We start from the raw sequence: 27,273 nt of genomic DNA, 5'->3' as shown, positions 1-27,273 counted from the left end.
CTTTTTGCTATGCAGACTCACTCGCTTCCGTTGTTGTCGTGCGTTTAAGGTTTTGATTTTCGCGGGTTTTGGGTGGGCCGGTGAGAGAAGAAGGGTTAATGCCTTAATGGCATGGCTGTTGCTAGGTGCACCCAGTATTATTGCTGGTGCACCTAACACTTAAGTGGAAATGACATAAATACCCCTTCCTATTTTATTTAAAATTTGGGCACCCAACTTTTCTTCTTCCGCGCGCCTGTTTATCTCCTTCTTCCTTCTTCTTCCATGACCTTGCGACCTTACTTCTTCTTTTTTTTCTTCCACGACCTTGCGACCTTACTTCTTCTTCTTCTTCTTCCTCCTTCTACGCGACCTCGACTGGTGGCGTGGGTTGATTCTTCTTCTTCCTCCTTCTACGCAACCTCGACTGGTGGTGGTGTTGTTCACCTTGCGCGTTCTTCTTCTTTGTTCAGCTGTTAACCATTGTTGGTGACGTCGAGGTAAGCTCGTTCTCTTTTCTGCTCCATTTTTGGTATTGTAGTGTACTTTGTAGGGTTGTATTGATCTGTATAGGGATTTAGGTCTTCCGTAGGTGGTGTGGGTTAGGATTGATCCGCAATAATCTTTTTTAATTTTAAAAAGTTGATATTAGGTTATAATTAATGAAAAAGGGTTTTTAATAAGGGTTTAGGGTTACTTTCGAAGCTTTTAGCCTGAAGTATGATATTGTATAATGGTTGTTTAAGATATTGTTTTGAAATTTGGTTTTGAGGCTTTTTGGTTTGTATTGTATAATGCATGAAAGTATAATGTTTGTTTAAGATATTTTGGTTGGTATTGTTTTGAAGGTTTCAGTGGTTTATTACTTTATTTATATCCTGTATGGTAGTGAATATGCAATTGAAAATAGGAACACAAACTATTAGGTTGTAGCTTTACTTTGAACACAAACTATTAAGTTTTGCTCAAAGTTTCTCCTACTTATGTGTTTGAAGCACTTAAATTTAGTCACTCATTAGAATCCCAAATAATGTTCAGAAACACACATTGAACTATATCTAAATAAGTATAGGGCAAATAAAACATTTTGGTCACTCACTCCTTCCTACTCGCCACCATATATTTAGACACTCCTCCAAACCCAACGATTCCATTACCAAGTCTTCTTCAAACTGGTCGATCATTCGAAAGTCCAAACCCAAACACAAATCACCAAATTTCTCGAACCTTCCCCTTCAATATAAAATCCCTATTTTCAAAATGTCTCCCAAACCAAACCAAATAAAATTTTCAAAACCATACACACACACACACATAAAATTTCTAAATTTCTCCTTGAGAAGGGAAAATGAAAAATACCCTTTGAAATTGTGTGGTTTAGTGATGGAATTTGTGGTAGACATTTGCATATCATGGTTAAGACTAGAGAATTAGGCCGTGCCTTAGGTATGGTTGTTGACAGAGGTTTGGGGAGAAGGGATCATGATTATTCTGACGGTGCTCCCCAGCGCCGAAGGCCGACCGCATTGGCACGCAGGCAACGGGTACCTGTCACTGTTGCCGATGATGCGCCTGCGGTACCTGCGGATGAGCCGATGGTAGATGTTGACGCACAGGACACCGATGCAGAGGCTAATGCACATGACACTGGTGTAGAGGCTGCTACAGATGAGGCTAAGGAATTTCCTGGTGGACCCAAGGACCCATCAGTGCTTATGGAGTATGCTCAGCATGTTGCAGCCAGCGTATGGTCCGGAGAGGTATTTATAATATTCAATTTAAGTTATCTGTTAAGTATTATTTTTTATCGAGTTTTTGGTTACTTTAAAATATTATTTTAATAAATTGTCTGTTCCTTTATACTTCAATTCAGGAACGGCCTGAGTTAAAGTTATCCTCCCATGGGAGGAAGGTGCATAAATTAGGCATGCATGTTCCTGCAATTGAGGAGATGGTTGTTGGGACAGGATTAAGTTCTTTGACCGCGTGTTCAATAGACATTGGCGATCGGGAACTTATATCCTCGTTTGTCGAGAGGTGGCACCGGGAGACAAGTACTTTCCATCTTCTAGTGGGGGAGGTATCCATCACGCTAGACGACGTCACATCTCTTCTTCATATGCTAATCGTTGGTGACTTCCACGCCTTCTAGCCTCTACACATCGACGAGGCGGTGCTGATGTTGGTTGAGTTATTGATGGTCTCACCAGAGGTAGCCATGGTCGAGACAGGACGTTGTACTGGACCATACGTATGCCTGTCTTGGCTACGAGACATTTATTAGCGCAGATGTCAGACCTAGCACTAGACAACTGCAACTCGTGCTTATCTTCTGCATCTTCTGGGTTGCACTCTTTTTGCTAATAAAGGTGCAACCCATGTTGATTTTGTGTTCTTAGACGCCCTACGTGACCTCACTCAGACTAGGAGGTATGCATGGGGAGCTGCTGGCCTCATCCACATGTACGATCACCTTAATGATGCCAGTATCAACACTAGCCGACAGGTTACTGGTTACATCACATTGTTACAGGTAATTAACATGTTTTTCATAATTTAATTACAAAAATGTTTTAATGAGGGTATTTTATTTCAGACGTTCATTTGAAATTTGTATGATTTTCATGTAACCTCTGTAGTGTTGGATATATGAGCACTTTCCGTCAATTGCAGAGTGCAATGCTGATCTGGAGTACGACGAGGTGTCACCACGTGCGTGTCGGTGGATTGCCACAAAGAAAACTGTCAAGAAGATATCTACATCGATGTACAGGCAGCGCCTGAACTGTCTCAAGATTCCAAATGTCTGCTAGATGCCATATGTGGAGCACCGACTAGTCCAGGACTTTCATTCGATTTCATGTTTCTCAGGATAGCTCCGCTGGGGGCCTGTTGTTGTCAAATATAGACCGGAGAGGGTTATGCGCTAGTTTGGATATGTCCAGTGCATTCCTGCACACCCTGTCGATTCATGGGTGTCATTTGATGACATAGACGATAGGTGAACGCACTACTCAGACCATCTGGCACCAGCAGGTGACATATGTGTTGTGCAAGGTCAGTGTGCGCTCGACTACATCGACTGTTCTTCGTGATATCACATCCATTCATGACTATGCCACAGACATCAGATCCTCCTCGAGATGCATCTGCGACGCAACCCAGACATATCCCTTAGGTGCCAAAGTCACGTATCCCTCAAGAGCCAACACCAGCATCGACACATGCGGATTCTGATGCAGACGAGCCCAGACATGCAGTGGTAAGTGTTACTATTTGGTTACATGTATGTCATTTACTTGAATTATTTTAATACTAATTTGTATAATTCGTTTGTTTTCAATTTAACAAGAAGCTTCCCATGCCATCGCCGAGACGTTGGAGCATCATCTCAGCCTAAATGAAGTCACGCCAGGCACATCGACACATGAGGTTATCCAAAAGTGCCTCAAGAGGATTGCCAGGGGTGTCACAGAAGACCGCAATATGTATGTCAGGTCTCGATGTAGGCGGCGCACGGATCAACCATAGTTTATTAACACCTTTCATATTATCAGTTTTGGACGATGTATTTGATTGAACATTTTGTATATTTTAAGTTATTTTGATTAGTAATATTAGTTTATAATATTAGTGTTAATGTTTACATGTTATTTTTCAATTATGTTTAAATTACTTGATCTGAAATTTATTCCAAATTCATTCAAAATTCGTCGAAATATTATGAATGGAAGTAATTAAATTAGAAATGTTATATTATTATTGCCTTAGTAAATTAGAAATGTCATTTAAAATTTAAAACATATCTACATTATTTATTATTAATTAATTACTTTAATGATAATCTGTTTTAATAAAGTTTAAATTTTAAAAAAATTCAGTTTCCTACGGATCAACTTGATCCGTAAAAGACTTACGGATCAAGTTGATCTATAAGTCTTTCACGGATCAAGTTGATCCGTAGAACACTCGCGGATCAAGTTGATCTACAAAAGAAAAAAACACAAGGGCACTTATGGGATTTTTAAAGGATGCTGGGTGCACCAGCAATAATGCTGGATGCACTTAGCAACACCCTAATGGCATTGAGGTGAATTGAAAGTGCGATGCAAGTAAAGTATTTTTTGTTTATTTTTTTCCTTATTTTTTAATAAAGGATTTTAACTTTTCAGGTTTTAATTTAATGAAAAGAAATAAGGATAAGAGAGAATGGATAAAAAGGAGATTTCATATACATTCTGATGGGAAGAAAAAAAAATAAACTAAGAAATTCTTTATATTAATGTTATTTTAAATAACTTTGGTAGAGAGTTTAAAGATACTATTTTTTTCTAAATTGTAACTACACAAATTTGAGTACAATCCTATCGAGAAATGATAGGCCTAACAACTACTCTTTTGTATGTGTGAAAGACTTAATTTCAACATGTCATATGTGGTGATATATACAAAATTATTATGACGCTTAAGTTAGATTTAGTTATTTTTAGTTACAGGTTAAAAAAGGATCTTATTTTAATTGCAAAGAATATCTTGTTAACATATCTAAGTAATTTCCTCAATAGTGATTTCATTTCACCATGATTGCTTGATTATGTCCTACAACATTTTTGAGACATTCTAGGGTATATAGACACCTGAAAACAACATCATCTTGTCATAACTGGTACATTAGAGAAAATGAGAAAGAGTTTTTTGTTTTTACTTTATTGTCTACGGAAAAAGTTTTATCAATCGAAGTCCACTCGTGATTTTGGAGGCTTTTCTTTTACATCTAAAAAATTCCTAAAATAAAAAAAAATAAGGATAGTTAAGTAATATTCATAATACCATTATTAATAATGAACTAACGATATTCAAATAATTATACTTATCAACAAAATATTTAAATAATTAATATTGATTTATTCAAATTATATTTGTAGTAGTGAAAAAATCACCATAATGTAGAAATACGTGTTGGTTCTCATCCACCTTCTGTGACATATACTTGTCATTTCCTTCTATCAAATTCTCACAAGCATTCTATTTCCTTCTATCGGATTCTCCCAAACGTTACACTTTCTTTTATCGAATTCCCCTATGTATTGTGGTTTGCTTATATTGAATCCCCCATGCAGTGTCAGGTGCTACTATGGAATTGCCTTAAGAACTTGGCATATTCACTTCACCAGAAAATAATGTATGCCAACTTCCATCCGTGAATTCTAAACAAAAAATGGAAATATTTTCCATTTTGATATTTTTTGAATAACAAAATGGAAAGAAGTTTTTGTTTGCTTATTCATCAAATATGAAAACAAAAATCTGTTTCCCTTTTATAAATTACACTGCATAAACACGTTTAATTTTATTATTCAATAACAAATAATATGCAAAGGTGTTTCTGCTATACATATAATACAACGTAAACGTGTGTTTGCTAGATCTGCAATAGGTTTTAAAAAATGAAAAAAGGTGTTACCAAGTTAAATGCAACTGAGGGTGTGGCATGCAATGACATGAAGAGCAACAATGAATATAACCAACACGAAGTTGTGGTAATGAAGTGAGCAAGACAATAGACATCTAATTAAGGGGAGGGGGGGTCAAAGAGATGAGAACGAGCTTGAATGCAAAAGCAATGTGTGTATGTGTGTGTGTGCGTGCAACTAAGGATGTGAAGAAAGAAAGGGAGGGAAGAGTGTGAGTAACAGGGTGAAGGGCAGATTGAATATTTTACACTTGTTTTTAAATGCTTGGGGGCAGGGTATATGTGTACATTTTTATAAAATCAATTATGTTTGTTGTTATTAATGCAATGATTAAGACTATTTAATGTAAAATTGTATAAAACTAGTTGTGTTTATTATTATTATTATTATTATTATTATTATTATTTAAAATAAAATTTAATTTTAATTTCACGTGTAAAAATAAACATATTTTTTAAACAATATTATTTATCAGAAGTTAAACATTTTAAATAATTACAAAGAAAGAAGAAAAAAATTTGGCCAATAGATCCCTAGGGGCTAGGAGCTTGGGTGGTGCACTTAGCAATAGGAGGTCTACCATTTCAGAATGGAAGATAATAATGGCCCACGACCCACGAAGAATTCAAGCCAGTTTAATTATGGTTTGGCGTCCAATTCTTCAGAAGCCTCCTAAGAACCCGAACCTCACGCTTCTCCCTCTATAAACCTCTGCACCCTTACCACTCTCGACTTTTTCAAAATGCAACTATCATCGTGTCGTTCACCGATAAAGTTCTTTCTGATTCCCCTCCATCTTTTGATAAAGCTACTTGTCGTTCATCCGTTGGTTATGGTGAAGCTCAAATCTCATCGTCTCTAATCGATCTGTAGAGAACGATTTCGTTGATTTCAATTTTTTTTCTTCCATTGTTTTGTGAAATTTTCGTTGAGAATTGGACTCCTTCTCGCGCAGCTTTGAAATTCATGGTTCAATTGTTGTCTATATTTATTTCCAGAAGCTTCAATGTTTTTCATTTTTATTTTCAATTTAGGTTGAATGATCGGAGAGTTTTTGGAACTAATTTTGATTTATTTTTATAGTTCATTTTGAGTTGTGGAGAGATTTAAGAATTGTGTGTGTGTGTTAATGTGTTTTGTGATGTTCGATGGAACAGAATTGGTGTTGGAGCGGATGTTAGAAGTTAAAAGCAGTTGAATTTGAAACTACAATTTAAAATTTCAAATTACTATTTACATATTCAATTGTATTTCGAAGCCTTGTTCCGAGCATATATTGGCAATTCGTGATCAAGTTATGAACATTGAATAATTAATTTCTTCATATATTTTTTGACGTACGTGGTGGTTGGTGGATATTGGTAACTAGACTTTGGTCTGTGCCGATGCACGGACTCATACTTTTATTTGAATATTACTAACACATGTGTAAAGTTCAATAATGATGTTTATTTGTATCATCATAATGTTGAGGTATGTGTAGAAAAAAGTAACATAAAGTAAGAATTTTAAACTAACCTAATGCTATTGTAGATTGTTGGATGGTATTGGTGTGATTGTCATCAATGTGTTGTTGTTGTAATGAAAGAGAGGTTGCACAATAAAAAGAGATGAATGAGTTGATTACATTTGTGGATACAGTTAGTGATCATTTAATAATCATAAGTACAACGATGGTACTATATACAACAATATGCACATGAAAAGTAGACATTTTAAATCAATATACTTTAGTGGTAGTGATATAATTAAATATTGACATGTTGAAAATGAAATCAAAGGAAAATGTAGTAGGTTGAGAATGTAGGACTTGTAACTATAACAATTTGGGAAGCATACCTGTTTATAAGTTTGCAAATACTTCTTTGTATACTACATTAATGTTAGTATTTCTTGCAATGCCTTGATTATCACAAATAAGAATATGTAGTCCTTTTTTACTTTGCACTAGTGAAAGTGCAATATATAGTTGGCCATGACAAAATACTGGCTTTGGAAAATACAAACCAACATGTGCTAAGGACTGTCCTTGAGACTTGCTTATGGTCATTGCAAATGAAACCATGAATGGAAATTGGCTTCTAATTAGTTTGAATGGTCATGGAGAATCATAAGGAGACATATTCATTCTTGGTATGTATGTCCTATGACCTATATTGGGTCCAGTTATTACCTCTGCTTCAACTACATTGGTACCAAGTTTGGTGACAATAAACTGAGTTCCATTGCAAAAACCATCTGCCTAGTCCAAATTTCATAGTAGTATGATGGGAGTACTAATCTTGATTCTTAGCTTGTGATTAGGTATCCCTGATGTTTTCAAGGAGTTTAGAAACTCAGGTGTTAGTACTCCAAAAGCAGGATTGAGTAGTTCATCAGATTTGTCAACAGTATCAGCACTACAATACTCTTTCTCGTCATTGGGAATCAAAGACAGGACATAATCATTTATTTTGTCAACAACATCTTTTGTTGAGGCTAGAATAGCTCTCTTTTGCAAGAAATCTGCGTTGTTGTAGTTTTGTAATAAATCTGGATATGTTGTATCAACAATTGCTTGGATAGAATCATCAAAATCCATTATAAGAAACTCTTCTGGGATGATGATTTCACTATATCCATTGTTAGGTTGGTCAAGTTTGCCATCACCTATGTCTAGTAGCCAATCAGAAAATTGTTTGAGTTCATCAGTGTTGTTCTGGTCAGAAGGATTAGATTGCAACCACATGTTTTTTTTGTCAATTTTAGAATTTTACAATGATCTCAAATGTATGATGCATTTAGAGATGCATGGACAATATCAGAGCAATTACCTCTTGGCACAACAGGTAGTATTTGCCAGAAATCACCACCGAAAACAATAACCTTTCCCCCCAAAAGGTTTGTCGTTGTGCATGATGTCTTTGAAGCTTTTGTCAAGTGCTTCAAAACTAAATTTGTGACACATTGGAACTTCGTCCCAAATTATTAATTTTGTCATCTGCAACAATTTAGCCAAGTCACTTCCCTGATGAATATTGCATGTTGAATTTCATGTTGCATGCACTAGTATAGCAAACTTAGAATGTGATGTTCTACCTCCAGGCAGCAATAATGAAACAATCCCACTAGAAGCCACTGTTAAAACTGAAATGTGGTGTACGTACCTGTTAGTGAGTGATAACATCTATTAAATTCAGCGGCCAAAACTTCCTTGTCATAAGCCGTTTCATTGTAGATGAGCCTATTTTGGTGTGGGTTGGCAGCATAGCCTATTGGGTATGGCATTGAAGGGAAATCTCATACGCTTTTCCTATTGTCTTGTAGAAGATTTTCAATTTGAGTCAAACAAAGATGCATTGTTTCTTTGTCAGTGAGTTGAATGCCTATGAATAGTCAAATAATCACATTGTTAGCAAGTAGGTTGTTTCCTATGAATGCTATGTAGTTATTTAGGATTTATGAAATTACCTTGTCTTCTATGATTAAATACAATGTCATCTACCATCCATTGCCAAGTTTGTTTCCACACATAGTCTGGTCTATCCATGGTATTCATAAATAACAACTTAACAAATAACTTTCTAAGAAAGTGTGGAGTTCCCCAAGTGTTAACCTCTTGTAAAGCACCAACAAATTCTTGATCACTTCCTAGGAAACCTTTTGCAAAGAATGCTTCTCTAAATGTATGGTAGAAGACATTGTCTACTGTTCTAATATCTTTGTAAGATTGTGACCCTATAGCGGAGGAAAGCATCATCCTTATGTAGAACAACTCTCTAGATGAAAGGGGTACCCATATCAGCCTCTCTATTGTATTTCCTTGTTTTCTTGGCTGCCAGCATCTCTTGTGTGCAACATAAACAAATTTGGACACATATTCAGCATAAGTAAGATCCCTTCCATGATGGTATATTTTATTAAAATCCATCCAAGCTATAAACATTGATTCTTTAATGGTACTCGTAGATAGTACTGCCCCAATTTGTTGGCTATCTGTCCAGTAAACAGGCTGTTGATTTTCAAGGTGGAAATAGAGACGCTTAACTGTTGGTGCATGTCCATGCATAGGGAATGCAAAAATCTTCCAACATGCTTCAGGGGGCGAGACATACCTAGTGAATGATTAGTAAAACATAAACACAAAATATGTATCAATAAATGTAATAATGAAGGGTGTGTTGTGTATAGATGAATGTTATGCATTTAATGAACATATCATTGATACATACCGACAATCAAGATAGTGTTTAATTTCATCATCAACAATAGCTGTTGTAATCCGATCAGAACCTTTGTTGATGTACTTAAACAGGTATTTGATCGATGTGCTCTGATTGCACCATTCGACATTCAGGTGTGTTCTGTATTTGAGTAACAATTGTGGACTGTATGGTACAACAAAGCGATTATCAAGTTCAATACCATGCTTTCGAACCGTATGCTCGTTGTTTCTTCTCCTATATACTAGAAATCCATCTTGGTCAATAATTGTTGCTTCGTTGAACTTCTTAGGGAAAAATCTAATACACTTCCCATTGACCATACATTATGCGCTTCTATTTGGCAGTCCACATGGACCATGAATCATATGGTTGTAGACTATTTCATACAATTCTGGATCCGTGCCCTTATTTGGTATCTCTGCAGAAATTATCTTATCAATGTCTTCTGGATTTGGATACTTGTTTGCAAGATGCAAAAATATTAAAATATGAGCATGAGACAATCCTCTTTTTTGCCACTCAATTGTGTAAACAACTACAGTGAACATATAATATTAGTAGCAACATTAATAATGTACAATTATAATTATATTTTAACATTTGAATTGTAGGAAAACATTGGTTGAGTTGGTAATTACTTACATCCAAGAATGGCACCAAAGACATGTCCACGTTTGAGATCATTCATCAATTGATTTAGCTTCATTTTAAATATCTGTGAGACAACATCAAGGCAGTCATGAAGTGTGAGATTGGATTTCCTAACTTTTCTTTGTATTTCGGACCATGTTGGATTACATGTCAATGTCAAGAATAGGTTTGGAAATCCAATATGGCCACAAATTGCCTTGCCATCAAAATACAATTGTTCCATATACCTTTGACTACCAACAAAAGAACTAGGTAGTATAACTCTCTTACCTTTTTGGTTGCCAAGTGTTTCGGGGGCATTGTTACAGGCATTCAAATTCATGTACTTGTCAACTCTAAGTTGTTGTTGATGTTGCCTAACATAATTTAGTTTTTGAGACTCAATCATACAGTAGTCATCAACAATCCATTGATGAAACAATCTCCTTGAATGTAGTATTGTTTGAGCTTCATTATTCCTTGATTGCAGTCTGTAACAAAAATATTCACGCATGGTAACCTTTTTTCTCTTTGCAGCATGGATATTTGGATGATCCTTATGAAGAATATTTGGTCTATAGCCATCTTCTCCTTTGGGGTACAACAGGGGATATTGCAAAGGCAAATATGCAGGATGTAGTTCATTGCTTTTCTATTATGATATCCCTTTGATTACTTGTGTACTCGTCACCAACAATCAAAGCAACAACTTCAGCAGTATTTGACAAGTTATATAATCTTCCATCTGACTGCCTATGACAAATGAGTTAAGCTTCAGGTCAGAAACCGTTGAAGATTGTAGTTTGTCCCTTGCCATTCTGAACTTTTACGCATAGTAGTTGTTGTTATTTAGCATATTCTCGATGCTAATGATAATGTCTTCATCAAGAACATGTTTGATGTTGTACATTGATGAAGGTGCATAACCAAGTGTTGATGGTATACATTATTAAAAGACAATTTAAAAATATGTAATGTAACATGCAATTGGTTGAATCGTAACACTTACGGGTTTTGCGAAAGCCTATCGTTGACTTCATTGTTTGTATCATAAATATATAGTTGTGCAAACTTTGGTGAGTTATTTGGCATAGGTAGGAGGCTTCCAATAAGATGATGACCTTGACCATGTATGTGAAATGTAGGAGGCCCTCTTCTTGTATTATAGGTAGTGTCAACTTTGAGACCGGGCGATGTGAATGCAAACATTAGATTATATGAACGAATGTTTTGCTGAAAGTTCTTAGCCCGAGAGTTGTTGGTATCAAAGAGTAAACGATTGTGGAGCATCTTGTAGCATAGGCAGTTGTATTTTTCCATCACCACAACATAATGCAAACTTTGGGTTTTTGGTTTATTTGTCTTTGTTAATCCTTTCATCATACCACATCATAGTTTTACAGTGTTCGCATTGCTAAACTGGATCTCCAATATCATTGTAACCTACACCTATACATTAATTTGTAAGTTTAGATTCTGCCCTAAATAAAAAGGAATTAAACAAAGCAGCATGTAAGTTGAAAGTTGATTGCCTAAAACTGTATTTTGATCTTGATATGGTGTGTCCAGATTCCCATATTGATCAGTTTCAACATCATCCTCTGTTGGTGGGTTGTCAAATGAGTAATCTATATGACATAAAATTGTTTAATCTAAAATAAACTGTGTCTACCTAATTAAGTAAGTCAAATACGTAATAAGTTAAATATACATGATTGGGAAATTCACATAATGTAATCAAAATAACAACATTTGACTTGTATCAATGTCCCTCTGTGTTATATTGATTTCTTCATCACTGTCATATGAGATGTGCTCTATTAGTCTGGAATTATGTATTGTATATCTTCCTGAATGTATATGTTGAGTTGTTAAGGTAGAGTGAATTGGATCAGCATTTGTGGTTGTATGTACTAAACAACTTGCAGGATGATTCAGCATGCATGAAGTTAAATTTTCTTTCCCAAACTTTGACAACAGATTCCTCTGGATTGTTGAAGCCTTTATGGTACATCCATTGACTAAATGCCTAGGTTGAATTGCAAATTCGCCTGTATGATTGTGCTCACATTGATTCATAGACAAAGTGATGTTTGATAATGGTGTACACTGTGTACATACCGTGGGACTGTGCCCATTAAATTGTGGGTCACATGGTGACGTACGTTTACGCTTTTATGCAATAACAGTAGTTATATTCATGTTAGCATTTATAAAATATGCACAAATGAAATGTGCTTTTGTATTCATTTTTATCGTTAGGTACATAATTATTTTGACTGTCAACACTTTGTCTTCTTTCTCGCAAAATATTTTTCCTATGTTTCCTCCGTTCGGCAAAATTTTCCATTTCAAGCTCCACCTGTGAATAAAGTCAACATTATTGTGTAAAACTTTGAAAATAACAATTTAAGATAAACATAACAAAATTGCAACATGTAAAATTGATACTGCATATGTAGTATTGCACAATTAGTTCCAAGTTAATATTTGTCGCTGTGATTTTTGGATATTAGGCTATTAATTAGCGTTGACTCGCAATTTTAAGATTCACCACCGATCTTTTATTTTTCCGAGGAAAAGGGAGAAAGTTCGAAAAAACCCTATTTTTAAGAGAGATCAAGGTCCGGGGGTTGGTTACGCAAAGGGAAGGTATTAACACCCTAAACGTCTATAGTACTCTATAGGAACCTCTTGCTTATTTTTATCTTTATGCTAAAATGATTATTTGTTTGTAAAATAAATGCTTAAGTGTATAAGGATTAAAGTGATGAGTTTAAAAGAAAGAAAAATGTTTTTGTTATTTTGTTGATTTGGAAAGACAAAGTCTTTTGCCTACATACCCGAATGGGATCAAAATCATGTAGTTCGGGGTAAAAAGCCGAGTGATTGGTTTTGGTTGATTTTAAAGTTTGAAACAAAAGTTTAAGAAAGATAAGAGGCCGTAAAGGCATAGAAGAATAAAATGTGAGTTTGGTTGATTTTAAATTGGAAAATGTTTGATTGATTAAAAGTTGATTAAATTTTGATTAAGAATATAAAAACAAAGATTGACTTTTTTTTGGGATTTTGATTATAAAATGTTTTTGGGTTTTGACTATTTGATTTTTTTATGAAAATTTCGATTAAGTCCTAAGGTCCAGAGACTAAGTTATGCAGAGATAGGTCCAAACGTGCCAGATCCCTCAAAATGACGTTGGACCAAGTGAGGGTCCTTTTCCTCGGATACGGTCATAATTACATTATCGTCCTCGGCATAAAGCATAAAAATTAGTGTGGGTGTCGGTGCATATTCTCATTTATATTTTTATTTACATTGGACCTAGATACATTCTAATTGGCAATAAAATAAATGACAAAAATAATAAAAAGTAACAGATAAAAAAATTGCAAATGCATTAAAATAAATATGCTAGAAGAAATAATAAAAAATGCATGAAATGCAAAACAATAAATAAATATGGTGCATAAAATAAATAAAGAAAACAAAATGCAAGACATAAAAATAAATATAATGCTATAAAATAAGCATGATGCTAAAAATAAAAAAAAATGCAAGACATAAAGTAAATATGATGCATAAAATAAAATAAAATAAAAAATGCAAGACATAAAGTAAATATGATGCATAAAATAAAAATAAAAAATGCACGACATAAAGTAAATATGATGCATAAAATAAAAATAAACAAAATAGAATAAAAAATGCAAGACAAAAAATAAATATGATACTGGAAAGTAAAATGCAAGGCGTAATATAGATATGGTGCTGGAAAATGAATAAAGAAAATAAAAAAATGCAAGGGCATAAAGTAAATATGATGCATAAAATAAAAATAAACAAAATAGAATAAAAAATGCAAGACAAAAAATAAATATGATACTGGAAAGTAAAATGCAAGGCGTAATATAGATATGGTGCTGGAAAATGAATAAAGAAAATAAAAAAAATGCAAGGGCATAAAGTAAATATGATGCATAAAAAAAAAACTACATATTCTGAATTCCTTTTTTTCTAGTTCTCGAATCCACAGTTATTTTTTTGAAAACCAGTACTGATAAAGCCTAGATCTAGCCTTGAATCTTAGAAAAAAAAAGTGAACTACCTTTATCCTTATGTTATCGTTTAAGCTTCAGAGTAAAATCGGTTACAGCTTGGGTTGTGTGGGTTATGTAATTGAAGGCGGCGTGTTTTGTTTTTTGGTTTAGGGTGTGATTTCCGTTTTGTGGTGGCGTGGCGTGGGTGTGTGATTTAGTATGCTTTAGGCCGCGTGAGTGAGTGGGTTACTGTGTTTGTGTGAGTTGCTGTTCTAATGTTTTGATTTCTAGAGAAGGAAGTGAATAGTATGAACAAGATGATTTTGGTTTTTTTTTTTTTTTGTGTTGGTGGTTCACGGAGGAGGAGGGTGGCGCTGAGTGGTGGCCAGTGATAGTATTGACTGGTATTGTGATTCTGACAGATTCTCTGACTCTTACTGTGCATTGAATGCACTATTTAAAGGACAGTATAAAATAATACAAAGACAAAAATGTCCCTCTGGGCCTGGACAAAATAATGGACCTAAAAATGACTTAAAATAAATAAATAAAAACAATACAAAAAAAACAGCAACAATAAAAAATGAAAATAAAAGTAGAAAAAAAAACCAATAATAAGAAGGTAAATAAAAAACAAAGAAAAATGAAAATAACCAATAAATATAATAAAAATAATAATAATAATAAAAACGGTCGCCTTTGGGACAAAAATGAGGTATTTTAAAATAACTCCCTGCCGAAATTTCGTCTGAAACGACAAAAATTTCTGGTTTAAAAGACGAGAGCAATGAATTGACAGTAGGTCAAAAATGGGGTATGACAATATTCATCAACAAAAAAATAATTACATCAAATAACATGTATTAAATTGTATAAACAAATAAACTTTAATTAAGGGTTAGTTGTGGAAGCCAATGTTGTGTTCTTGTCGAAATCTAGTTTCACAGCTTCTGTTTTGGTTCAACATTTATGATCATCTGCGTGTTATTTGTTGTTGAATGTCATTTAATGGTGATGAGGATGGAAGAACAACAATATCAAATTCATTTCCAAGCTAATAAAAGTGAAGAAGAAGGTCTTCTTGTGCATTGCCTTGCATTTTCTTTTAGCCCAAGTTGTTGATTGGACCCTGGGTGGCACCACCTAACCCATCAATCATAGCTACAGTACCTGCAAGTACTCATTATTAATTGTGTTCATTAAATGCGTTGGTGGGTTTTAATAACCGTGTGTGGTGTTTGTATAAGAATAATCTTGATATTTGTGAAGTTACATTCACAAAAGACAAATGTTCAAACTATTGATTATATATATTTTTTGTATTTCTATTGTCATTAAATATGTGGTAAATTATTTAGAATTTTGGTATTGTAAATAGTTACGTTTCAGCTTTCTTGAATTGTGTACGGTAATATAGTTTAGAGCGGTGAAATTAGAAAATGGGTTGTGGTAAAAATCCAAATTTTGGTTAACACTGTATCCAGTCATTTCATGTTTTGTATTACATTTGAGTATTTTTAAAGATCTTGGCTATATGTATTTAAAGTCATACGATCCATTGACGTTCCAAATGTTGAGCAATTAATACTTGAATACTATATAAAAATCCAAGCATATATAAATAAAGCAACGTAATAACTTGACATGAGTGAAAATAAAATATATAACAAATTAAATATTGTCTAATACCCGAAGGTGATTAAGTTACACCATTCGGGTTCAAATAAAAGTTACATAAAAAAAACTTTAACAAAAAACGGACAAAAATTATTATATTGGGCTGTGGACTGGATTCTTCAATTGGGCTGATCTTCATCCCATATGAGATGCTTCCTCAAGATAAGTTCCCATACATGTTGGTTGGGACGAAAATAGAAGACGACCTCATCAACAGCCATTAGGTCATTGTCCATTAAGTATCGGTACCAAGGCCCAGCCAAACATTGTACGCCATTATGCATAGAGATCCTCCATATATAACGACGACCATTATTACCTTGAATAGTGATATATTGTGATGATGGAGCAACAAAATTGAGAGCCTCGGGGGGGCAGCAACAGCATTCAAGGCAAAGTAGTCAGTAATGATTGTAAGGTCATTAATAAACAAAACAAACATTTATGATATCAATAAAGTCGTACTAATGGGGTAGCATGTGAGATGATAGGTTGGGTAACGTCTACCATGAAGACATAATTTCTGGTGGATGTGCGAGGCCTTCCACATGTTTGTCTTTCCAACGGTGGACTGAAATGTTATATTACTGTCGGGTGCCATAAAATGGACCATGACACCTTCATGAATGCCCATGAGTCTTCTAAACTCTTTAAGCCCATCGGCAAAATAGTATCTGTCACCATCTTTTCTAATTTTTATAAAGTGCTTGTCTCCATTGTAATCGAAGAGCACCTGAGGTGGGTAATGAGGAGCCCATTGCCAATGATATTTTGAAGGTACCTCAATGTAGTTCTGCAATTAAACATTTAAACATATCATAATCGCAATATAAATTACAGAAATGATAAAATGATTACGTGGGGAAACACTTACTCTATCAACATGGAATGCCTCCTGAAATTGATATATGACTGTGCATCCCAAGAAATTAGGTGGGGCCTGAATGACAAAATTTCCCGAATTAAATATTATAATTTATATTCTTTTCATACACGTATTAATGATAAGATGATAAAACCACTTAAATGTCAAAGTTGACGTTTGGAAATCCAATAATGTTGGAAACAGAAGCGTCGCACTGCTAAGTTCAGTCTATTAATTAATGACAAAAATTAATATTAATATTCTTTGAGTCTCTGGTTTCAAAATAGTTACCATCTTGTAAATTAAAAAAAGCATGGATAAGTCCAACGCAATCATGACAATAATACAAAAAAATGTGCAGGGCAATGAAGACGATAAAACACGAAGGATGGAAAAGTATAAGAAACTTACATGTTTGAAATATCGTGAAATTATGATGAATATAATACCCGACAAAATGGAACGATGAAGACGAATGATGAAACTATATTGAACATTAACATATATATATAATAAGCAAAAGAAGAATATAGCAAAAGTAGAACAAACTATGAACATGGGAGGCAACTCATAACATTGAAAGATGATGAAAATAAAACATGAATGTCGTCCCAGATAGAATCACAAATATGAAGTTCAATGTCGAAAGTATAACGAACATATACATTGCAAGTTCCCAATAGACGAAATAGTTACCATTTTGGAAAACAAAAAAAAAACATGCATAAGTCCAGCGCAATCATGACAATAATACAAGAAAATGTTCAGGGCAATGAAGACAATAAAAACACGAACGATAGAAAAGTATAAGAAACTTACATGTTTGAAATAGGGTGAAATTATGATGAATATAAAATATAATACCCAACAAAATGGAAGGACGAAAATGAATGATGCAACTATATTGAACATTAACATATAAAAAGCAAAGGAAGAAGAAAGCAAAAGTAGAACAAACTTATAGATTGCAAGTTCCCAATAGACGACAATGGAAAAGTATAAGACACTTAGATGTTCGAAATATGATGAAAGTACGATCAATATGATACCTGAAAACATGAGAACCACCAAGATGAATCATCAAACTATATTGAGCATTAACATATAAAAAGCAAAAGATGAAGAAAGCGAAAGTAGAACAAATTTACAGCATTGGAGGCCGTCGATGTCTGTGTACTCATGTTGAGGGTAGGATGACTTTAGAGTTATTTGAATATTGTTGGTTATGGATTCCACAGAAGGAGAAGGAGAGACAATCAAAGAATTTGTAATTACGACATACAATTTGTCTTATACACAATAGATAATGAGTAGTTAATGTCATTGTCGTAGCAGTTTATTCGTATTGGAAACCGCACGTAATATCTACTCGAATACTCAAATACTTACTGTATAATAATTGAAAGCCTGGTGTGCCAACAATAATATTTACTGAAATTGTAATTAATATTCATTAAATTTTCTAAGTACTCGTGTTATTATTGTACAATGTATAACCTATAATAATTACAACCTTTTTCCCCATAGGACGTCTATATGTGTTTATTAATTACTAATAATGTTGTATATTAATATATTAATTGGCAGTCTTTTACTCTTCCCTTAACCCTAGTGTTGATATTTATTGTTCAGTAGTTGATACCAATAATCAAATGATTACTACATTAAATGTAGCCTTTTTACTTTCTCAAAGTACTTCTTTTCACAAAATTTACTAATTGCATTAATGATTAATTATATATATATATATATATATATATATATATATATATATATTAACATTTTCGTCAAAGTCTGCACGCCTATTACAATTCCATCACATCACTTTAAGTGATTGGCACACATGCATTAACTTTTTTCCATGTACTGGGTATTGGGAACTTGCAGGTCAGGTCCCATCTAATACCTAATATGTATTGCTATTATATGTGAAAGGTACTTTACATTATAATCTAGCACTAATATGGAAAATAATATACTATAAAGTATTAGGATAAATAGTACCTGCTTGCGCACAAATTTCAACAATATATATGACAGTGATTTTGTATAAGGGTATACGTTACCGTAATAAGGACGTCATAATTCCAGAAGCTTATAGTGGCTTGTCAACCTACAAGTAAATCGTAGAAAATGTTATTTTATATTTTATATTACAAAATACAACTCACTAATTGCATTAAGCAAATTAACCTCACTAATCTGACACGTGTATAAAACAGTAATTACAATGTACCTTATGGAAACATGCACAAAATGGTTTAAAGAAATGATAAAAAAACTTTTTTTTTCTTTCATTTGATTACAAATTCAAAGACATCAATATTTGGCCGTCCGTGGCAAATTTTAGCGGTATGTTATTTGTCTGATTGCAAAATCACACTTTTAATCATTAACAATATAGTTGGCATTACGATCTTAAATTTACAACTACCCTAGTTATTAGGCACAAACATTACTCATATAAAATTTAACCATACGAATTAATGTCGATACAATTCATTGTTCATCCATGGCTAATTGAAGTGGTACCACATCACAAAAAATAGAATCATTTGGACCAAACAGCTACAAACAAAACGACATACCACATGTAAACCAAAATAAACCAACAAATGTATAAAATAAAAGAGTTACAATATATAATTAAAATATCAACTGATTACTCAGCTTTCATATGTTTACTTGTGAATAGCTCATATGCAGTATAATCGTCAGAATCAAATTCAGTTGTGCCTTGTTGACCGCTCATTCTTTTGGCAGGGGTGATGAAGGCAGTGTTCCTTTTTCATAGTCAGCTAACTGGGACAATGAAGGCTGTGAATCAAATATAAAGTATTATTACCAATAACGTATTTAAAGCAAATTTTTTTTTAATTACTTAATATAATGTGAAACAAATATACGTACCGTGGGATGGTAATCCTATAATGAAGTTTCAGCACACGCCGCTGGTGACTTCCCTATACTTGCTTCATCCTGCATATACCACATTCACAGACAACATCAAATGTTTTTTTAATTTCTGACATACACTCTTAGGATTAGTTGATTATTACCTGTAAACCAAGTGTGGAGGTCAATGTGTGGATATGATGTTCCTCTTGGCTAACATCCAAGACAGATGATTGGCACATGTGTACATGGAACTTGAATCTGACAGCCAATGTCTTACCCACCAAATCATTCACACACTCAGGGAACACTTTGATCTCGTCACCAACCTAACAATTATAAATAAATTTAAATGAAATATGAATTGAATTGTCATTTCATGGATGAGTGTGTGTTACAATACACACCGCAATCCATTCCTGTCGACATTCGTCAGTTGTCTTACCGAACATTTTGATACACGACGCATCCCAGAAATGAAAGTTAGCTTTCTCCCCATTGTGATCCATTTTGACAACTAATTTATACCTAACAGAACAATATCCATATGAGTAAAGACTCGGATGTGAATTAGATTATAACTCATTTGGGAATAAATACATTTTACCTGGGAACCGTATGACTAACTTGGTTCTGGCACGAACGACAGGCTGCCCTTATTTTTAATGGATCAAATGTTGTAGTGCAGTAGGGACAACTATCATAACTCCATGGTGTATCAATCATGACTTCATCCACCATAGCAACGGTCAAACAGTAACCGTCCTAATAATTGAATTAAATGATATAACACATGAAAGTGGACAGGTCATAGGCCGACACGTAAGAAAAAAAACTTCACATCAGCCATGTTAGGGCCTACCATGCAAATCTTACATGAAATAAGTGAAAAAAGTACAACGGCAACAACAACATGATACACAGGTAAGGTAGAAAAAAAAAGGAATCATATACACAACAACATCAATACTTTCACCATAAACGGCCGGGAACGACACCAAATCGAATCCAAATGGTGTTTCATTTAAAATTTGTTGTTCTTACCTCTCTCAGTTTGCTTATGTCACCTAAGCTCACCATCTGAGCATTATGCAAGAACTTATCCTGCAGCATTCTTTGTGAATTGTTGGTATACTGGGACTGAGAACCACTCCCTTCATCTGTTGCTCCGCCAACATAAAATGACACACGTAAACTGCATAGAAGAACGTGATAAGATTAAAGTGTTATTATAAAGAAAATATATAACTTTTTTGTTTGCATTTATCGTACGCATTACGGAATTTCTTGATCTTGGCAATATCGGCGTTCACATACAACTTGGAACCATTCTTTATATTTTGGACACTCAGCGGATACTTGTCTGCAAAAACCATTATAGTTACATGTAATATGCAGTGATACATTAAATTGAAACATCACGTAAGAAGTAATAAAAATATACATTGTATTCACCTTTGGCATCTTTGATCTTAGCTAATGTTAACATAAGCACCAACGGCTCCCCAACAAAATGGTTTTTTTCAATAGCATCATCAAGCTGTAGAGCATAATCCTCCTACAGCGTCATGATGATCTTAGCATCACTAACAGGACATAACAAATATAACATGAACATATTAATTTGTGATTTAACATATTTTAATATGAATTTTAAAAAATATCATCAAAATAACCTGTTATCTCTCAACTTCACCGTAACTCTGTATGCAGGGTTCACTGTTTTTCGTTCAATAACTTCAGCAACAACACCCACAACATATATTTTAAAACCACCATAAAACAATAAAATTAACTTGTGTTCAATATATAAACTAATATCTAATGGAAAACATTACAATATACTCACCAACTAAAGTAAGCCGTGGTGCGATGCCAGAAATAATATCAACAATTTCAATTATCACGTGTACATTAGTAGGAATCTCAGGTCTTTCAACCTCCTTGACAGATGTTGTTTTGACAAAATAAACCAAATATGAAATTGGACTTACTTTGTATTCAGACTGATTATCCACAACTTTGATGTTCTGGATCAAATAGAAACAACCCAAATGCAACTTCGGTTGAAATTCAAGGAAGAATTCCTGCCATAGCGTCGCACCAATCTTTGCACCCTAAAATAGTTACAGATGAAAGTTATAAACAATCCAATAACTACATACATAACAATGAAAGCAAATAACATAACAATTACCGTTTGGTCCATCAAGACCATGTTAATCGCTTGTCTCCCATTGTGCTTCTTAACATCCCAGATATCAGTTATACGCACTGCTATCTTCCATGTCCCTTTCCTCGGATGCAATTTAGATATCAGATTTTCCTTTCGAGACATCACTACAATTACATGATAATGTTGTCACAAATACACACCATGAATAGGTTATAAAACAGAACAATAAAGTTTGCAAACAATATTAAAATTTCAACCATCACAAAACTTAAGGAGAAATCGAATACATCACAAACTTGTACTCCAAATGCCGGACACTATTAGTCGTCTTTGTTGCTCTCGGTCAAAAATAAAAGCCAAGTTCAGTTAGGATATACCAAAAAACTAAACACACTTAACTAAACAAAAGAATACACACACAAATAAGAAGTAGGTGATACAAAACGACAACTGTGGAATACAAAAAAACGCACCATTGCTACTCAAACAAAGTTGGCGTTCAAAAAAAATGGTCCATGATATGGTAAACACACTATAGTAACCAAAGAAATCAAGCACAAAAACAGATTTCACAATAAATGTGTCGCAAACACATAAAAGAGAACACAAAAAAATTAGGTAAATCAGAAAATCATTAACAGGTAAGGTAAAAACGTGTAACAAAAAAAGAAAACACCAAAAAATTAGGACCACGATGCAGATATGAGATGAAAGAGATAAAATAAGGGGAAAAAGTAAAACACCAACAGCAAAATGATACATAGGTTAGGTAAAAGCAAAAAAAGAACGGAATCATACACATGCATAAGCAAAATCATTCACGAGTAATGTAGAAAAAAAAGAAGGAAAATGAACCTTCTTCAAATGGAATACGAAGAAGAGGCAAATGCAGGGAAACCCAATGGAATACGGAGAGGAGGAAAATGGAAGTGAGAAAAAAAAAGGGAATCATACACATGCACCAACAAAAGCAAAACATTAGAACCACGATGCAGATCTAAGATGAAAGAGATGAAATAAGGAAAAAATATAAAACGCCAACAACAAATGATACACAGGTAAGGTAAAAGCAAAAACAGAACGGAATCATACACATGCAATAACAAGATCATTCACAGATAAGGTAGAAAAATTAAATAAAAAGGAAAACGAACCTTCTTCAAATGGAATACGGAAAGGAGGCAAATGGAATACGAAGAGGAGGAAAATGGAACTGTATCACCAAAACCCTTCGGTTGCAGACGTCTTGTCTTGGTATTGGTAATGCATTGGTATTGGCAAGGCCTTGTTTGTATAAAGGATAGTAGATTTGTGTTGGTGGGGTCAAATAGTGATTTTTCAAACTATAAAAAAAACTAGATTTTGTTAAATGTTTGGTACTTTATTTTATGTGAATTGACTATTGTCTCATATGAGTACTGATTTATTATTTTTTGCCTTTGTTTTTGGGTTGCTTGTTGAATTGTAGCTAATGTCGTATTCAAGGAGATCAAGGTGAGACGCTCACCCAGGGTTTAGTTATTGTTATTCTGTTTTAAGTGGCATGCGTTTTTGCTTAATAGGTGTTTCCATTTTCCATTTCATAGGTATTTTCCTTCTCTTTCTCCTTCTCCATACAAGTGATATAGTAGGTTAGTGTCCAGGTCTCTCAAGATCAAGCTCCAAAAGCTGTTCAAGTTAGGAAGTTTTTTCCTCTATAAATGATTGTAAAAATATTTCTCATTGAATATTAATTCGTATAGAAGAATCATAAGATTATGCGATGAAAATAGCCAAACATTTATCATGATGTATGGTGTTCAATCTATTGTAGTTTTTACTTTTAAATCAGGAATTGAGAAGACAATTAAGCCATAGATAAGTCTCAAAAGTGAGTGACTGTGAAAACACCCTTTTGGTAATAAAGTGAAACAGAGCAATGAAATAGTCAAGTAAAGTTCAACATAGACATTAACAAAACATTCATACCACTGCATTATTTAGCCTGATCAGGAAAATGCTTTAATAAACATTGTCATCTTTCATAAAAAAAAATGAATTTAAACTTGAGAAAACAAAAGTAGCAGTTAATTACAACAGAAAAATACAAACCGTGTCATCCTGTGATGTAGATACAAATTGATTGGTCATCCATTGGCACATCGACAAATCAGTCACCTCCCCGTTATGTGTGCCTACCAGCTTAACCCCATCAATGAGCTTATCCACAGGACATCTCAGAGGATCATCTACCACAAAGGCTTCACCATTTCCAACTTTTGGGGTATCAATCCGTAAAACATGTTTTCCCATACCAACTATCAAAATCTCCTGTTAGAAAAGGTTGAATTAATATAAAAAGAATACATGGAAGAAAGGTAAACCATAGCTTCAGGTTTTTGGAAATGAGAACAATGAAACAGGAGATTATGAGGCAAATACTTGTTTGTGGCAGTGCCAGCAAATTTGAGGATGTTCAACTTTCTCCTCCCTCACTATTTGAAGAGCAATAACAATATTGGTAGTAATTTGAAGCTTATCTTCATCATCTGGGCCTTCAGAGATCTCCCACAAGTAGACACGGTCATCTGTGCCAACACTGTATAATAATTCATAGACAAAACAAACTATGCCATTTAAAATTTTGAGGCTACAAAAACTACCTAGCCAAGAGATGAACATCTTCAGCAAAGAACGCCAAGTCTGTGACCGTCTGACAAGGGGAAAAAAAGATTAATCAAAGGATAAATTGGTTATCCTTTAAATGTTTTTGCCATTAAAAACACATACATAGCAGTATAAGTGTGAAATATGGAAACAACTCACGAGTTGAAAGGCAACAAGCCGGCAAAGAACCTTTGAATACATACAAGAACTCTACTACAATGAACAAAAGAAAATGCTGCCTTTTCACCTAGAATTATAGCAGCACTACAAAGTAAATTTCACAACGAAACAAAGCAATGCTAGTGGGAAAATCAAACATAGAATTGTTCCCATGACCAATGTTGGTGTCTGATATTTTTGCGTCCTATGAACGTGAGTTTAGCCTCAACATAGTAATAAAATCACCATCAATATAACATGTTTGGACCAGGATTATTATTCAAATTTCAGATTGTCCCCCTTCCTTACAAGATTATGGACGCAAAAATAACCTCAAATATTAAAAATGATAGTATGAAATCTTAGCCATTAAACCCATAGACAATATCATAATCTTTTTATATCAGGATATTAAAATCTAACCCTTCTCAAAGTACATGATAGATCAACACTCTCAAATCATATGGAAACAAAAAATTTCTAATTTACATTAAAATAAAACATTATGGAATCATTTAATCCACATAAAACCAACCGCCCAGGGGGAAAAGCCTTTGATGCTATCATATCTGATCTTATAAACAAGTGACAATTAACCATTTCTAAAATTTATCTCCAAAGTTTTAACTGCAGTCACCGTACTGGTTTCCTCATGTTCCTTGATATTATGGGAAAACGCAGACAAATGCGTCTAAGGCTGAAACCATTGGGGTCACAGACACCCCCAAAAGCTCGATCTTGAGGCGAAAAAAAGTGGTCTTCCTTGTGTTCATTGACATGGCGGAAATTGCAGACAAATGCACCCGGATGCAGCCACAATAGATCCCCCAGAAAACGTTGTTTATCCCCTTTTTTTTTGTCTGTTTTTTGGTCACCTATCTTATTAACTAAAGCATTGCTCCTTATGATTTTTTTTTCCTTAATTGCAAAACCAGCACAACAAGAATGCACCCAATACACTGAAAACAAACTTAGAAAGCAAAGCAAACCTGAGTGTGGCCTCTGAGCAAGGACCTGACAGCAGTGTGAATATCAAGCACCTAATGTTCCCCTGTTTCAAGCCATAGCATATATACGACTTATTCACCGCAATCTGCCTCCCCAGAAACGGGTTAGGATCCGACCCGTATATCGTAATCGGAGCCACCTCGAGCTGGGGCTGGACCTCGCTGGGAAGCCTCACGTCAACGTCGTAAGTCCTGAGCTCCCCGGCCAAGTGTCTTCCCTTGGGGACCTTACTGCTGGGGAGGCGCGTGAGGGCAGCGGCGAGGACGGCAGAGGAGGAGGCGGGAACGAACTCGGGTGGCGGGGGCTGCGGCGGGGAGGGGGAGGGATGGGTTGGGTGGGGAAGGAGATGGAGCGGTGGTGAGGTGGGGAGGGAGAGGGAGGTCGAAGTTGGGGAAGTGGAAGGAGGGAGGGTAGGAGGAGGAAGGGTTAGGGCTAGGGGTTGAAGAAGGAGTGCATGTCGAAGGGAATGCTGGAGGAGCAGGGTTGTGGTTGTTTGGGGAATGCATTGTGAATCAATCAGATTGAATTGAGCGCCAATTCTCAACAAACAACTCAATCTTATGAGATTGTGGGATTTGAGAAGAAGAGAAGATTGGTGGCATGTCCTAAGAAACCTTGTGTGTCTCTTTGCAGTTTATAATTTATTGATAATAAATTCATTTTCTGTTATCATAACTAATAATTTAATGTATGCTAATTTCAGTGGGGGAGAGTATGGAGAATGCTTTGAGAGCATGCTGTAAAGGTATAAAGATTGGGAAAATTTTAATTCACAGAGAAGGTGACAATGGTCAGCAGGTTAGTTCATCTGCATCTATGGTTTGGTACAAATCTCTGTTTCACTTGGTGATACTGATATCTTATGCTTTGATCAATGATCAGCTAATATAGAAAAGTTGCCAAATGATATCTCAGATAGGCATGTGTTAGTGTTGGACCCTGTACTTGCACAGGTTTGTCATTCTCTTTTGTATTGAAGTTGCAAGTGTGTGCAGCCTAATTGCCGTTACTGAGTAGCTCACATAATAATAATAATAATAATAAGAGTGGATTTGAAAGAAATTGATTCTTGGTTTTGCTGGTTTTCATTTGAATTAACCTTGGAACATTTTCATCCTCAGGGAATTCGGCTGTTCAAGCAATTTCTTTCCTCATAAACTAGAGAGACGCCCATGCCGATGCACGGGCTCATACTAATATTTAAAATTTCATACATATAAATTATTACATATATACACTTATATAATTTTGTTTATTTGGATAATAATAATGTTTAAGTATTGACAGAGAAAAAATACATTAAATAAAATAAATTTGAAACATAGATCAAGGTCTTTACCATAGATTTGTTAAAGATATTTCAAATGAAGCCGTTCGAATTAGTTTGAGTAGTCATGGAGACTCAGAAGGAGACATACTAATTTTTGTTATAAACATTACCTTTTTTTTATCAATAGTGTTAAAATTCATAATGAAATGATGGAAAATTTAGTTTATTTGTATAATAATAATGTTTAAGTA

General features: G+C 34.5%; 1 protein-coding gene across 10 annotated transcripts; it reads right to left on the bottom strand.

Annotated features, from left to right (window-relative positions):
- Positions 1-15,971: 15,971 nt before the first annotated feature.
- On the bottom strand, positions 15,972-24,249 carry LOC100806503 (uncharacterized). Of its 10 annotated transcripts, none has more exons than XR_001387006.3 (14): positions 21,961-24,249; positions 21,758-21,880; positions 21,613-21,615; positions 21,440-21,500; positions 21,219-21,321; positions 21,036-21,126; positions 20,808-20,958; positions 20,371-20,528; positions 20,171-20,291; positions 19,928-20,092; positions 19,779-19,847; positions 19,554-19,685; positions 16,878-18,981; positions 15,972-16,796 (listed from the first exon to the last, which is right to left on the bottom strand). XR_001387006.3 is itself a non-coding variant. In XM_014772873.3 (11 exons), the coding sequence occupies exons 4-10, from the start codon at positions 21,250-21,252 to the stop codon at positions 19,794-19,796; spliced, it is 774 nt and encodes a 257-aa protein (XP_014628359.1). In that variant the 5' UTR covers positions 21,253-21,321; positions 21,440-21,500; positions 21,758-21,880; positions 21,961-24,249; the 3' UTR covers positions 19,338-19,685; positions 19,779-19,793. The 10 variants fall into 10 exon arrangements, 1 of the variants encoding a protein (XP_014628359.1); XR_001387002.3 differs by lacking the exon at positions 21,613-21,615 and having other exon boundaries at positions 21,961-22,103; positions 22,227-24,249; XR_005890155.1 differs by having other exon boundaries at positions 21,219-21,349; positions 21,613-21,880.
- Between the last annotated feature and the right edge of the window lie 3,024 nt (positions 24,250-27,273).

The sequence above is a fragment of the Glycine max genome, chromosome 20 (genome assembly GCF_000004515.6).
Source record: "Glycine max cultivar Williams 82 chromosome 20, Glycine_max_v4.0, whole genome shotgun sequence".
NCBI classification, from domain to species: Eukaryota; Viridiplantae; Streptophyta; class Magnoliopsida; order Fabales; family Fabaceae; genus Glycine; species Glycine max.
This window is presented reverse-complemented; position numbering and strand designations above follow the sequence as displayed.

What these genes read in the sequence shown, in the direction of transcription:
- LOC100806503 (XM_014772873.3), bottom strand. Translation starts at nt 21,252, where the DNA reads ATGTTAACATTAGCTAAGATCAAAGATGCCAAAG. An exon ending in TAAGATCAAAGATGCCAAAG is followed by an intron (nt 21,127 to 21,218) that starts GTGAATACAATG and finishes TGGTTTTTGCAG; the next exon opens with ACAAGTATCCGCTGAGTGTC. An exon ending in GTTAGTCATACGGTTCCCAG is followed by an intron (nt 20,292 to 20,370) that starts GTAAAATGTATT and finishes TTGTTCTGTTAG; the next exon opens with GTATAAATTAGTTGTCAAAA.